Source organism: Zophobas morio, unplaced genomic scaffold (genome assembly GCF_036711695.1).
Source record: "Zophobas morio isolate AGI-343-1 ecotype UQ-CSIRO unplaced genomic scaffold, CSIRO_AGI_Zmor_V1 ptg000021l, whole genome shotgun sequence".
Taxonomy (NCBI): domain Eukaryota; kingdom Metazoa; phylum Arthropoda; class Insecta; order Coleoptera; family Tenebrionidae; genus Zophobas; species Zophobas morio.
Genome location: NW_026972126.1, coordinates 25150634 through 25166390, shown reverse-complemented (window position 1 = coordinate 25166390; position 15757 = coordinate 25150634). Strand labels below are relative to the sequence as shown.

The following is a 15757-nucleotide window of genomic DNA, read 5'->3' as shown; positions in this document are numbered from 1 at the left end:
TGATTAATCGAAACCTGACCTGACCTAAATATTCGAAATATTCGGAGTGAAATTCAAATTTTTTTAGTTAGTTAAATTTCGAAAATCGTCGAAAATGAGTGGAAATTTTCATTCCTGAAAAAATTTACCAAAAATCGCCTAAAGTGTTTTGCAATGTCCTTTACTCAAATAATAACATCCTAGACCCAAATTTTTTCCTTAAACTTTTCCGTAGTGATAATTATAAACAACAGGTGCACTGATTAAACAAACTTATCACTTTCGAGAAGGTCGGTGTGTATTTTAATTTCAAGTACTACAGTAAAAAAATGATATATCTAGTGCTGATGAATCTTGAAACTTTGTAAGGATTTCGTTATTTTTATCATTGCAAAAACACTTGAATGCTCACAAATAAATATCCTACAAAGTTGCACACTCGCAATGTTGGTCCTACTTCTTGTACTTTTTGTCCCTTTGGTTTTAGGAGAAGGTTTGCCCTTTTGTATTCTGGTTTACGTTATCATAAGGTAATAAATTTACAGATTGTGTCCTAAACCTACCTTTAGACGCTCCTTGGGTAGTCGACCAAGATTTCAACTTTTTCCATCTTACGAGCGACGCCACGAACATAACCATCAAAGCGGGCGCCAAATTCTACATGAAGTGTCTAAACGGTACTACAACCTCACTTTTTTCGGACGATGGTGACATGTTCATGTGCATCGGAGGCACAAGTTTATTTCTGCCAACAACCGGGGAGGTCGTAGATTATAATAAAATCATATGTAAGAACAATCCGCCTGTCCACGCCATACGAAAACTTACTCAGACTTGTGCTAATAACTTCACCTTGATAGAAGCAGGACTCACCATTGGTACTACCTTTTCACCAGCATACACCGTGTGTTTCGACGATACTCTCTTGAGTCCGTTCTATGTAGAATTTACCAAACCTTTATACAATTGTTCCGGGTCTTGTGGCAGTACTCTTCGCTTACACGTAGATGCTGGCAGCTTATACAACGTAGACCTCGACCTCATCTACATCCGACAAGAAACCATCTTCAAAAATCTAGATCTTGAAGCAAGCTTCAAACCACTGCAACAAGTTTCCTTAGTCGATAACCAGCTATTCGTCAACCCTGCTCGGTGGTACCCGACGTTCGACTACGCAAACCACGTCTTCAACTGGGCTTCTTTCGACGGTACTCCTTCAGATTTTTGTTTTAACTACTTACCGGCAAGTTCTGTCGTCTACGCCGGCGTGTTAGGTGTGGCTAAAGTTAGCAACTCGCAAGGAAAACTCGTCGAAGTTTATCTAAATGATGGTACTGTTCCGGTACCGCAGTGGTACTGGTGCGTCTTTTACGATAAGTCGCCGCAAGTTGACGGAGTTTTCTTCGTACAGTACACGGCGATGATGGCGACGGCGACCTCTTCCTCTGGAGCCCAGGTTTTATGGCAAAACGAGATTTGTAGTGAAGATACGTACGTCTACAATGATCAGCTTGGGGAGTTTTATGGAAATTGTACGTTTAGTGGGTTGGTAAACCCGCTATTGATTAATTTTGTGGACGAGAAGTGGCCACAGGCGAGGGCGAAGAGTCAAATCTTGCTAACATAAACCCTCGAAGTTAAGCATGTAATTACTAAGAGTACATTTTTCCACGACTATAAAATCTTCTGAATTTGTATACAATGCATTATCAAAAATTCTAAATAAAAATTATTATCACAGTTGCAATAAACACTTGAACTGCATTTTTTTTAATATTCAGATAAAACAGACACCGTACAGTGCGTTCCGTCAATTCAACAAAATGTTGGTGTTAATTATCTACCTCTGCTTTACAACCACGGTCTTTGGAGAAGGTCTGCAACCTAACGTCGCTTTCACGTTACTCTTCATCGACATTTTCAGATTGCGTCTTCGACATCAAATCACCCAACACCCCCATAGTCCTCGACAGCGACTTAAACTTCGTAACTTCTTACACCCAAGACACCATCCACTTCACAGCAGGTGAACACTTTTACTTGAAGTGCCCTTCCGGCACCACCAGCACGATCATCTCCGAAACCATCGACCTCGTAGTGTGCATTGGAGGGGTCCGGTTCTACCACACTGGACTCGGAAAAGAACTATTCTTCGACAAACTCGGCTGCAAAGACGTCCAACCAGCGCACGCCCTAAGACAACTGGACCAACCCTGCGCTAACAACTTCACAACCATCCAACTCGGAATCGAAGTCAACTATACCTTCATCCCCGAATTCCTCGTCTGCTTCGACACGGTCCACCTGGTTCCATTCTATGCCGAGTTTAGCAAAACCTCGTACGACTGTCACGTGGAGAATTCTTGCGACGACAAGTACAACTACTTCGTGGACGCTGGCGATGTCTACGGTGTCGACCTCGACTTGCTGTACCAAGAAGCGGGAGACATTTTGCAAGATCTTGCCCCCTTCAACATAAGCTACACTCAGCTGGTTCCTAAGCGGTACTTCCTGAACCCTGCACAGTGGTACCCGACTTTCGACTACGTCAACTTTGTGTTCAGCTGGGTTCCTTATTCGTGGTTTTCGCCCTATTCTTTTTGCACGAATTATTTAGAGGTGGGTTCGGTTATCTACAACGGGGTTCTGGGGGTGTCTGCTAATAAAAACGACGACGGGGAATATGTTAACCTCTATCTTTTTAATGGTACTGTTCCCATTCCGAAGTGGTACTGGTGTGTGTTTTATGACGTTGCGCCTGAAGTGGATGGGCGATTTTACATCGATTTTGGGACGCCGTATTCGTCCATTCCTGTAGCGGAATTGAAGGATTGGTGGAACACGGAGCTGTGTATCGCAGATACTTTTGACTATATAGAGGAAGGTACCTTCTTTTATGGCAACTGTACCTTCGAGGAAGTTATTAATCCACAGTTGCAAAATTTTATTGATTTCAAGTGGCCGGGGGCGAGGACAGTTCCCACAACCACAACCACACCATCATGAAATACTGCTTTGTCAATTTAAATACCATGGTGTTACTAAGTTCACTGTTTTTTTTGTATACGTATATATGGCAATAAAATATGGTTTTTATTATTCCAGAATCAATTTACTTCTCTTACAGTAGATAAAATAAGTCAGTGAAATGGAGAAAGAAGGTCTTATGATCAAGCAGTGGCTCCGCCCACCCACCCTTTCTTCATTCTTAATAGTGTTTAGTTGTATCGCAGCAAATTCTAGTACCGCCCATCCGCCCTTTATTTTCTTAGAGGGTATGTCATTTGCTAAATTAGTCTTATCTTAGCAAATATTAGCCCCGCCCACCCCCCCTTATTTTTTTAGAGGGTATGTCATTTACCAAAACCGGTATTACCTTGACAAGTACTAACCCCACCCATCCGCCCTATTCTCATTCCAACGAATTTAGTTCTGTTCAGTATAAGATCCACCTTTCATTCTGACTAGATAAAATAAATCACTGAAATGGAGGCGGGGTTAATTATACGTCCTTTTATAGAGTGCAAATCGGAACTAATAGAACTAAGTAACTAAGAAAACCCCACCCACCTTTTCCTTCCAATGACTACTTTTAATGTTGTTCATTCCAAAATCAGTCTTATTTTAGCAGATACTAGAAAAATTGCAAATCAAAAAATCAAAACGAAAAATTGAAAAAATTGGAACTAAAAAATCGAAACACAGAGAAATCGAAAAGTTGAAAAATCAAAAAATCGGAAATTTAGAAACGCCAAAAATTTAAAAAATACAGAAAATAAAAGCGAAAACGAAAAACTGCAAATCGAAAAATTGAAAAAATTGGAGTTGAAAAATCTAAAAACAGAGACATCCAAAAATTGAAAGATTGAGCAACTGGAAAATATCAAAAAATCGAGAAAACAAAATAGCCCAAAATGGAAAAATTAAAATTTGAGAAATTAAAAAATTTAATTAAAAAAAACGAAAGACGACCTTTTCAAAAATTAAATTTTCCAATATGTATGCAAATTTCGACCCATTTTCCACTATTCTTTTTGTGTGTTTTGATTTTATAATTTTTCAGTTTTCGATGTAAAATTTTTCGATTTTTCTTTTTGCAATTTTTCGGTTTTTGGCGTTTCCAATTTTGTAATATTTTGATTTTCCCATTTTTCGATTTTTCGATTTTCAATTTTTTATTTTTCAGGTTTCTCATTTTCAGTTTTTCGATTTCTCAATTTTTCAGTTTTTCGATATCTCAGTTTTTGGATTATTCAGTTACGTGATCTTTTTACGATTATTACATTTTTTGATATTTTAACTTTTCGATTTCTCGGTCTTTTGATATTTCGACTTGTACCAATTTTCCAATGGATGTTTCAATTTTTCGATTTCCCGGCTTTTAGATTTTTCGATTTTTCTTTCATTTCTTCAGTTTTTCAGTTTTCAATTTTTCAATTTTTCAGCCTTTAGATTTTCTTTTTTTCAATTTTAGGTTTTTCATTTTCGCGATTTTTCAATTTTTCGTTTCTTGTTTTTGTGTGTTTTGATTCTATTTTTTTTTGGCTTTTTTGAATTTTCGATTTTTTTTATTTTTGCACTTCTCGGCTTTTCGACGTTTACATTTTTTGACATTTTGATTTTCCCATTTCTCGATTTTTTGATTTTCAGTTTTTCGATTTTTAGATTTCTCAATTTTTCAGTTTTTCGAAAATTCAGTTACATGATCTTCCAATTTTTCGATATTTGAATTTTGGGATTTTTCAATTTTACGATTATTAAATTGTTTGATATTTTAATTTTTCGATTTCTTAAATTTAAAATTGTTCAACTTTGGGCCATTTACATTTTTGGTGTTTTCAATTTTTGAACTTCTCGACTTTTCGGTTTCTCGATCTTTCGATATTTCGATTTCTCTATGTACTGATTTTCCAAACGATGCATCAATTTTTGGATTTCCCGGTTTTTTGATTTTTCGACTCTTCGGCTTTTAGATTTTTCGATTTTTTTCAATTCCAATTTTTTAATCTTTCATTTCTTTAATTTTTCGATTTGCAATTTTTCATTTTGGTTTTTTGTTTTATTTATTTTTTCAATGCTTCGGTTTTTCAATGTTCTGATTTTATAATTTTTCATTTTTCATTGTGAAAATTTTCGATTTCCTCGATTTGCAATTTTTCAGTTTTCAATTTTTCAATTTTTCAACTTTTCGATTTTCGTTTTTTCAATTTTAGATTTTTCAATTTCGCGATTTTTCAATTTTTCGTTTCTTGTTTTTGTGTGTTTTGATTTTGTAATTTTTTTTGACGTTTTTGAATTTTCGATTTTTTGATTTTTCCACTTCTCGGCTTTTCGACGTTTACATTTTTTGACATTTTGATTTTCCCATTTCCCGATTTTTTGATTTTTTAGGTTTCTGATGTTCAGTTTTTCGATTTTTCGATTTCTCAATTTTTCAGTTTTTCGATATTTGAATTTTGAGATTTTTCAATTTTACGATTATTAAATTTTTTGATATTTTAAATTTTCGATTTCTTAAATTTAAAATTGTTCAACTTTGGGCTATTTAAATTTTTCGTTTTATCAATTTTTCAACTTCCCGACTTTTCGATTTCTCGATCTTCCGATATTTCGATTTCTCTATGTACTAATTTTCCAAATGATGCATCAATTTTTGGATTTCCCGGTTTTTTGATTTTTCGACTCTTCGGCTTTTAGATTTTTCGATTTTTTCAATTCCAATTTTTTTAATCTTCATTTCTTTAATTTTTCATTCTAGTTTTTTGTTTTCTTTATTTTTTCAATGTTTCGGTTCTTCAATGTTCTGATTTTATAATTTTTCATTTTTCATTGTGAAAATTTTCAATTTCCGCGATTTGCAATTTTTCAGTTTTCAATTTTTCAATTTTTCAACATTCAGATTTTCGTTTTTTCAATTTTAGATTTTTCAGTTTCGCGATTTTTCAATTTTTCGTTTCTTGTTTTTGTGTGTTTTGATTCTATAATTTTTTTGGCGTTTTTGAATTTACGATTTTTTGATTTTTCCACTTCTCGGCTTTTCGACGTTTACATTTTTTGACATTTTGATTTTCCCATTTCTCGATTTTTTGATTTTCAGTTTTTCGATTTTTGGATTTCTCAATTTTTCAGTTTTTCGAAGATTCAGTTACGTGATCTTTCAATTTTTCGATATTTGAATTTTTGGATTTTTCAATTTTACGATTATTAATTTTTTGATATTTTAATTTTTCGATTTCTTAAATTAAAATTGTTCAACTTTGGGCTATTTAAATTTTTCGTTTTTTCAATTTTTCAACTTCTCGACTTTTCGATTTCTCGATCTTTCGATATTTCGATTTCTCCATGTGCTAATTTTCCAAATGATGCATCAATTTTTGGATTTCCCGGTTTTTTGATTTTTCGACTCTTCCGCTTTTAAATTTTTCGATTTTTTTTCAGTTCCAATTTTTTTGGTCTTTCATTTCTTTAATTTTTCGATTTGCAATTTTTCGTTTTTTTTTGTTTTCTGTATTTTTTGAGTTTTTCGATTTTTCAATCTTCTAATTTTATAATTTTTCATTTATCACTTAAAATTTTTCTGTTTTTCGAATTCAAATTTTTCGGTTTTCAACTTTTCCACTTTTAGATGTTTTAACTTTTCGTTTTTTCGATTTTAGATTTTTCAGTTTCACGATTTTTCAATTTTTCGTTTCTTGTTTTTGTGTTTTGATTCTATAATTTTTTTGGCGTTTTTAAATTTTCGATTTTTTGATTTTTCCACTTCTCGGCTTTTCGACGTTTACATTTTTTGACATTTTGATTTTCCCATTTCTCGATTTTTTGATTTTCAGTTTTTCTAATTTTCGATTTCTCAATGTTTCAGTTTTTCGAAGATTCAGTTACGTGATCTTTCAATTTTTCGATATTAGAATTTTGGGATTTTTCAATTTTACGATTATTAAATTTTTTGATATTTTAATTTTTTATAAAAATTCTAAACAAAGATTATTATCAGAGTACAGTTTTTGCAATAAACACTTGAACCGAATTTTTTTTTTAATATTCAGATAAAACAGACACCGTACCGTGCGTTCCGTCAACTCAACAAAATGTTGGTGTTAATTATCTACCTCTGCTTTACAACCACGGTCTTTGGAGAAGGTCTGCAACCCAACGTCGCTTTCACGTTACTCTTCATCGACATTTTCAGATTGCGTCTTCGACATCAAATCACCCAACATCCCCATAGTCCTCGACAGCGACTTAAACTTCGTAACTTCTTACACCCAAGACACCATCCACTTCACAGCAGGTGAACACTTTTACTTGAAGTGCCCTTCCGGCACCACCAGCACGATCATCTCCGAAACCGGCGACCCCGTAGTGTGCATCGGCGGGGTCCGGTTCTACCACGCTCGCCTAGAAAAAGAACTATTCTTCGACAAACTCGGCTGCAAAGACGTCCAACCAGCGCACACCCTAATACAACTGGACCAACCCTGCGCTAACAACTTCACAACCATCCAACTCGGAATCGAAGTCCAAACCTTCATCCCCGAATTCACCGTCTGCTTCGACACGGTCCACCTGGTTCCATTCTATGCCGAGTTTAGCAAAACCTCGTACGACTGTCACGTGGAGGATGCTTGCGACGACAAGTACAACTACTTCGTGGATGCTGGTGATCTTTATGGTGTCGACCTCGACTTGCTGTACCAAGAAGCGGGAGACATTTTGCAAGATCTTGCCCCCTTCAACATAAGCTACACTCAGCTGGTTCCTAAGCGGTACTTCCTGAACCCTGCACAGTGGTACCCGACTTTCGACTACGTCAACTTTGTGTTCAGCTGGGTTCCTTATTCGTGGTTTTCGCCCTATTCTTTTTGCACGAATTATTTAGAGGTGGGTTCGGTTATCTACAACGGGGTTCTGGGGGTGTCTGCTAATAAAAACGACGAAGGGGAATATGTTAACCTCTATCTTTTTAATGGTACTGTTCCCATTCCGAAGTGGTACTGGTGTGTGTTTTATGACGTTGCGCCTGAAGTGGATGGGCGATTTTACATCGATTTTGGGACGCCGTATTCGTCCATTCCTGAAGCGGAATTGAAGGATTGGTGGAACACGGAGCTGTGTATCGCAGATATTTTTGACTATATAGAGGATGGTACCTTCTTTTATGGCAACTGTACCTTCGAGGAAGTTATTAATCCACAGTTGCAAAATTTTATTGATTTCAAGTGGCCGGGGACGAGGACAGTTCCCACAACCACAACCACGCCATCATGAAATACTGCTTTGTCAATTTAAATACCATCGTGGTATTAAGTTCACTAGTTTTTTGTATACGTATATATTGCAATAAAATATTTTATTATTCCAGAATCAAATTTACTTCTCTTACAGTAGATAAAATAAGTCAGTGAAATGGAGAAAGAAGGTCTTATGATCAGTGGCCCCGCCCACTCACCCTTTCTTCATTCTTAATAGTGTTTAGTTTTATCGCAGCAAATTCTAGTACCGCCCATCCGCCCTCTATTTTCTTAGAGGGTATGTCATTTGCTAAGTTAGTCTTATCTTAGCAAATATTAGCCCCGCCCACCCACCCACCCTACTTTAGAGAGTATTTCATTTACCAAAACCGATATTACCTTGACACGTACTAACCCCACCCACCCGCCCTATTCTCATTCTAACGAATTTATTTCTGTTCAGTATAAGATCCACCTTTTATTCTGACTGGATAAAATAAATCACTGAAATGGAGACGGGGTGGGTGGGCGGGGTTAATTATACGTCCTTTTATAGAGTGCAAATCGGGGCTAAGTTTGACGTTTTCTTACAGTCTTTTAAAAGCTGTAAGAAAACCCCACCCACCTTTTCCTTCGAATGACTACTCTTAATATTGTTCATTCCAAAATCAGTCTTATTTTAGCAGATACTAGAAAAATTGTAAATCAAAAAATCAAAACGAAAAATTGAAGAAATGACAAATTGAAACAATTGGAACTGAAAAATCGAAACACAGAAATCGAAAAATCGAAGAAAAATTGAAGAATCGGAAAATTGAAAAGTCGAAAAATCGAGAAATCGAAAAGTTGAAAAATCAAAAAATCGGAAATTTAGAAACGCTAAAAATTTAAATAATAAAGAAAATAAAAATCAAAACGAAAAACTGCAAATTGAAAAATTGAAGGAACGAAAAATTGAAAAATTGGAATTGAAAAATCTAAAAATCGAGACATGGAAAAATTGGAACTTGAGCAACTGGAAAATATCAAAAAAATCGAGAAAACAAAATAGCCCAAAATGGAAAAATTAAAAATTGAGAAATTAAAAAATTTAATTTAAAAAAAAAACGAAAGACGACTTTTTCAAAAATGAAATTTTCCAACATGTATGCAAATTTCGACCCATTTTCCATGATTCTTTTTTTGTGTTTTGATTTTATCATTTTTCGATGTAAAATTTTTCAATTCTTCTAGATGCAATTTTTCGGTTTTTGGCGTTTCTAAATTTTTGATTTTCATTTTTTTGATTTTTCAGGTTTTTAATTTTCAGTTATTCGATTTTTCTACTTTTCGATTTCTCAGTTTTTTTTTTTTGATATTTTAACTTTTCGATTTCTCGATATTTTGCTATTTCGACTTCTCTATGTACCAATTTTCCAATTGATGTTTCAATTTTTCGATTTCCCGGCTTTTAGATTTTTCGATTTTTCTTTCAGTTCCAATTTTTTTAATCTTTCATGTCTTCAATTTTTCGATTTGCAGTTTTTCATTTTGGTTTTTGTTTTCTTTATTTTTTCATTGTGAGAATTTTCAATTTCCTCGATTTGCAATTCTTCAGTTTTCAATTTTTCAACTTTTAGATTTTCGTTTTTTCAATTTTAAATTTTTCAATCTTTCGTTTCTTGTTTTTGTATACATATTTTTTGGCTTTTTGAATTTACGATTTTTTGATTTTTCCACTTTTCGACTTTTGGACGTTTACATTTTTTGACATTTTGATTTTCCCATTTCTCGATTTTTTGATTTTCAGTTTTTCGATTTTTCGATTTCTCAAGTTTTCAGTTTTTTGAAATCTCAGTTTTTCGAAGATTCAGTTACGTGATCTTTCAATTTTGCGATATTTGAATTTTGGAATTTTTCAATTTTACGGTTATTAAATTTTTTGATATTTTGATTTTTCGATTTCTTAATTTTAAAATTGTTCAAATTCTCGACTTTTCGATTTCTCGATCTTTCGATATTTCGATTTCTCTATGTACTAACTTTCCAAATGATGGATCAGTTTTTGGATTTCCCGGTTTTTTGATTTTTCGACTCTTCGGCTTTTCGTATTTTGATTTTTTTTCAATTCCAATTTTTTTAATCTTCATTTCTTTAATTTTTCAATTTGCAATTTTTCATTTTGGTTTTTATTTTCTGTATTTTTTCAATTTTTCGGTTTTTCAATGCTCTGATTTTATCATTTTTCATTTTTCATTGTGAGAATTTACAATTTCCTCGATTTGCAATTTTGCAGTTTTCAATTTTTCAATTTTTAGATTTTCGTTTTTTCAATTTTAGATTTCTCAGTTTCACGAATTTTCAATTTTTCGTTTCTTATTTTTGTGTGTTTTGATTCTACAATTTTTTTGGCGTTTTTGAAATTTCGATTTTTTGATTTTTCCACTTCTCGACTTTTCGACGTTTACATTTTTTGACATTTTGATTTTCCCATTCCTCGATTTTTTGATTTTCAGTTTTTCGATTTTTCGATTTCTCAATTTTTCAATTTTTCGAAGATTCAGTTAAGTGATCTTTCAATTTTTCGATATTTGAATTTTGGGATTTTTCAATTTTAGGATTATTAAATTTTTTGATATTTTAATTTTTCGATTTCTTAAATTTAAAATTGTTCAACTTTGGGCCATTTACATTTTTCGTTTTTTCAATTTTTCAACTTCTCGACTTTTCGATTTCTCGATCTTTCGATATTCCTATTTCTCTATGTACAAATTTTCCAAATGATGCATCAATTTTTGGATTTCCCGGTTTTTTGATTTTTCGACCTTCGGCTTTTAAATTTTTCGATTTTTTTCAATTCCAATTTTTTTAATCTTTCATTTCTTCAATTTTTCGATTTGCAATTTTTCGTTTTGGTTTTTTGTTTTCTTCATTTTTTCAATGTTTCGGTTTTTCAGTGTTCTGATTTTATAATTTTTCATTTTTCATTGTGAGAATTTTCAATTATCTAGATTTGCAATTTTGAGTTTTCAATTTTTCAACTTTTAGATTTTCGTTTTTTCAATTTTAGAGTTTCTAGTTTCGCGAATTTTCAATTTTTCGTTTCTTGTTTTTGTGTTTTGATTCTATAATTTTTTTGGCGTTTTTGAATTTTCGATTTTTTGATTTTTCCACTTCTCGGCTTTTCGACGTTTACATTTTTTGGCATTTTGATTTTTCCATTTCTCGATTTTTTGATTTTCAGTTTTTCGACTTTTCGATTTCTCAAGTTTTCAGTTTTTTGAGATCTCAGTTTTTCGAAGATTCAGTTACATGATCTTTCAATTTTTTGATATTTTAATTTTTCGATTTCTTAAATTTAAAATTGTTCAATTTCTCGACATTTCGATTTCTCGATCTTTCGATATTTCGATTTCTCTATGTACTAGTTTTCCAAATGATGCATTAATTTTTGGATTTCCCGGTTTTTTGATTTTTCGACTCTTCGGCTTTTAGAATTTTCGATTTTTTTTCAATTCCAATTTTTTTAGTCTTTCATTTCTTTAATTTTTCGATTAGCAATTTTTCCTTTTGGTTTTTTGTTTTCTTTATTTCTTCAATGTTTCGGTTTTTCAATGTTCTGATTTTATAATTTTCCATTTTTCATTGTGAGAATTTTCAATTTCCTCGATTTGCAATTTTTCAGTTTTCAATTTTTCAATTTTTCAACTTTTAGATTTTCGTTTTTTCAGTTCTAGATTTTTCAATTTCGCGATTTTTCAATTTTTCGTTTCTTGTTTTTGTTTTGGTTCTATAATTTTTTTTAGCGTTTTTGAATTTTCGATTTTTTTTATTTTTCCACTTCTCGGCTTTTCGACGTTTACATTTTTTGACATTTTGATTTTCCCATTTCCCGATTTTTTGATTTTTCAGGTTTTTGATTTCCAGTTTTTCGATTTTTCAATTTTCAATTTTTCGATATTTGAATTTTGGGATTTTTCAATTTTAAGATTATTAAATTTTTTGATATTTTAATTTTTCGATTTCTTAAATTTAAAATTGTTCAACTTTGGGCTATTTACATTTTTCATTTTTTTCATTCATCTTTCGATATTTCGATTTCTCTATGTACTAATTTTCCAAATGATGCATCAATTTTTGGATTTCCCGGTTTTTTGATTTTTCGACCTTCGGCTTTTAAATTTTTCGATTTTTTTCAATTCCAATTTTTTTGATCTTTCATTTCTTCTATTTTTCGATTTGCAATTTTTCATTTTGGTTTTTTGTTTTCTTTATTTTTTCAATGTTTCGGTTTTTCAGTGTTCTGATTTTATAATTTTTCATTTTTCATTGTGAGAATTTTCAATTATCTAGATTTGCAATTTTGAGTTTTCAATTTTTCAATTTTTCAACTTTTAGATTTTCGTTTTTTCAATTTTAGATTTTTCAGTTTCCCGATTTTTCAATTTTTCGTTTCTTGTTTTTGTGTGTTTTGATTCTGTAATTATTTTGGCGTTTTTGAATTTTCGATTTTTTGATTTTTCCACTTCTCACCTTGTCGACGTTACATTTTTTGACATTTTGATTTTCCCATTTCTCGATTTTTTGATTTTCAGTTTTTCGATTTTTCGATTACTTAGTTTTTCAGTTTTTTGAGATCTCAGTTTTTCGAAGATTCAGTGACGTGATCTTTCAATTTTTCGATATTTGACTTTTGGGACTTTTCAATTTTACAATTATAAAATTTTTTGATATTTTAATTTTTCGATTTCTTAAATTTAAAATTGTTCAACTTTGGGCTATTTACATTTTTCGTTTTTTCAATTTTTCAACTTCTCGACTTTTCGATTTCTCGATCTTTCGATATTTCGATTTCTCTATGTAATGATTTTTCAAATGATGCATCAATTTTTGCATTTCCCGGTTTTTTTAATTTTTCAGCTCTTCGGCTTTCAGATTTTTCGATTTTTTTTCAATTCCAATTTTTTTAATCTTTCATTTCTTTAATTTTTCGATTTGCAATTTTTCGTTTTGGTTTTTTGTTTTTTTATTTTTTCAATGTTTCGGTTTTTCAATGTTCTGATTGTATAATTTATCATTTTTCATTATGAGAATTTTCAATTTCCTCGATTTGCAATTTTTCAGTTTTCAATTTTTCAACTAGATTTTCGTTTTTTCAATTTTTGATTTTTCAGTTTTTCGTTTCTTGTTTTTGTGTTTTGGTTCTATAATTTGTTTTGGCGTTTTTGAATTTTCGATTTTTTGATTTTTCCACTTCTCGGCTTTTCGACGTTTACATTTTTTGACATTTTGATTCTCCCATTTCTCGATTTTTTGATTTTTCAGGTTTTTGATTTCCAGTTTTTCGATTTTTCGATTTCTCAATTTTTCGAAGATTCAGTTACGTGATCTTTCAATTTTTCGATGTTTGAATTTTGGGATTTTTCAATTTTACGATTTTTAAATTTTTTGATAATTTAATTTTTCGATTTCTTAAATTTAAAATTGTTGAACTTTGGGCTATTTACATTTTTCGTTTTTTCAATTTTTCAACTTCTCGACTTTTCGATTTCTCGATCTTTCGATATTTCGATTTTTCTATGTACTAATTTTCCAAATCATGCATAAATTTTTGGATTTCCCGGTTTTTTGATTTTTCGACTCTTCGGCTTTTAGGTTTTTCGATTTTTTTTCGATTCCAATTATTTTAATCTATCATTTCTTCAATTTCCTCGATTTGCAATTTTCCACTTTTCAATTTTTCAACTTTTAAATTTTCGTTTTTTCAGTTTCACGAATTTTCAATTTTTCGTTTCTTGTTTTTGTGTTTTGATTCTATAATTTTTTTGGCGTTTTTGAATTTTCGATTTTTTGATTTTTGCACGTCTCGGCTTTTCGACGTTTATATTTTTTGACATTTTGATTTTCCCATTTCTCGATTTTTTGATTTTTCAGGTTTTTGATTACAAGTTTTTCGATTTTTCGATTTCTCAATTTTTCGAAGATTCAGTTACGTGATCTTTAAATTTTTCGATATTTGAATTTTGGGATTTTTCAATTTTACGATTATTAAATTTCTTGATATTTTAATTTTTCGATTTCTTAAATTTAAAATTGTTCAACTTTGGGCTATTTACATTTTTGGTTTTTTCAATTTTTCAACTTCTCGACTTTTCGATTTTTCGATCATTCGATATTTCGATTTCTCTATATACTAATTTTCCAAATGATCAATTTTTGGATTTCCCGGTTTTTTGATTTTTCGACTCTTCGGCTTCTAGATTTTTCGATTTTTTTTCAATTCCAATTTTTTTAATCTTTCATTTCTTTAATTTTCCGATTTGCAATTTTTCGTTTTGGTTTTTTGTTTTCTGTATTTTTTCAATTTTTCGGTTTTTCAATGTTCTAATTTTTAATTTTTCATTTATCACTGTAAAATTTTTCAGTTCCTCGATTTGATATTTTTCGGTTTTCAATTTTTCCACTTTTAGATGTTTTAACTTTTGGTTTTTTTGATTTTTTAGTTTTTCCATTTCTCGGCTTTTCGACGTTTACATTTTTTGACATTTTGATTTTCCCATTTCTCGATTTTTTGATTTTTCAGTTTTTTGATTTTCATATTCTCGATTTTTCGATTTCTCAATTTTTTAGTTCTTCGAAGATTCAGTTACGTGATCTTTCAATTTTTCGATATTAGAATTTTGGGATTTTTCAATTTTACGATTATTAAATTTTTTGATATTTTAATTTTTCATTTTCTTAAATTTAAAATTGTTCAATTTTGGGCTATTTACATTTTTCGTTTTTAAAATTTTTCAACGTCTCGACTTTTCGATTTCTCGATATTTTCCAGAATTTTTGGATTTGTCAGTTTTTTGATTTTTCAACTCTTCGGGTTTTAGATTTTTCGATTTTTTTCAATTCCAATTTTTTTAATCTTTCATTTCTTTAATTTTTCGATTTGCAATTTTTCGTTTTGGTTTTTTGTTTTCTGTATTTTTTCAATGTTTCGGTTTTTCAATGTTATAATTTTATAATTTTTTCTTCGATTATCCAAATTTCTCGATTTTTCGATTTTTCAGTTTTTCAGAGTTTCCGATGCTTCAGTTTTGGGATCTTCTAGTTTTTCGATTCTTCAATTTTTCTTCGATTATCCAAATTTTCGAGCGTTCTATTTATCCATTTATCAATTTTTCGATTCTTCATTTGATATTGTAATTTTTCATTTTTTCGATTTCTCAATTTTTCAGTTTTTCGATTATTCAGTTACGTGATCTTTCAATTTTTCGATATTTGAGTTTTTGGGATTTTTTGGTTTTACGATCATTAAATTTTTTGAAATTTCAATTTTTCGATTTCTTAAATTTAAAATTTTTCGATTCTTCATTTTATATTTTTTTCGACTCTTCAGCTTTTAGAATTTTTCGATTTTTCTTTCAATTCCAATTTTTTTAGTCTTTCATTTCTTCAATTTTTCGTTTTGGTTTTTTGTTTTTTTTAGTTTTTCAATGTTTCTGCCTTTCAATGTTCTGATTTTATAATTTTTCAATTTTTATTGTGAAAATTTTCAGTTCTTCGATATGCAATTT

The 15757-nt window shown here is 31.0% G+C and overlaps 2 protein-coding genes across 2 annotated transcripts; both read left to right on the top strand.

The window, feature by feature from the left end:
• Window positions 1-362: 362 nt before the first annotated feature.
• LOC135132816 (uncharacterized) lies at window positions 363-1738 on the top strand. Its single transcript, XM_064061016.1, has 2 exons — window positions 363-472; window positions 525-1738. The coding sequence occupies exons 1-2, from the start codon at window positions 424-426 to the stop codon at window positions 1604-1606; spliced, it is 1131 nt and encodes a 376-aa protein (XP_063917086.1). The 5' UTR covers window positions 363-423; the 3' UTR covers window positions 1607-1738.
• A 34-nt stretch (window positions 1739-1772) lies between these two features.
• On the top strand, window positions 1773-3078 carry LOC135132815 (uncharacterized). Its single transcript, XM_064061015.1, has 2 exons — window positions 1773-1854; window positions 1904-3078. Exons 1-2 carry the CDS (start codon window positions 1803-1805, stop codon window positions 2983-2985), a joined length of 1134 nt encoding a protein of 377 aa, XP_063917085.1. The 5' UTR covers window positions 1773-1802; the 3' UTR covers window positions 2986-3078.
• The last annotated feature ends 12679 nt before the right edge of the window (window positions 3079-15757 follow it).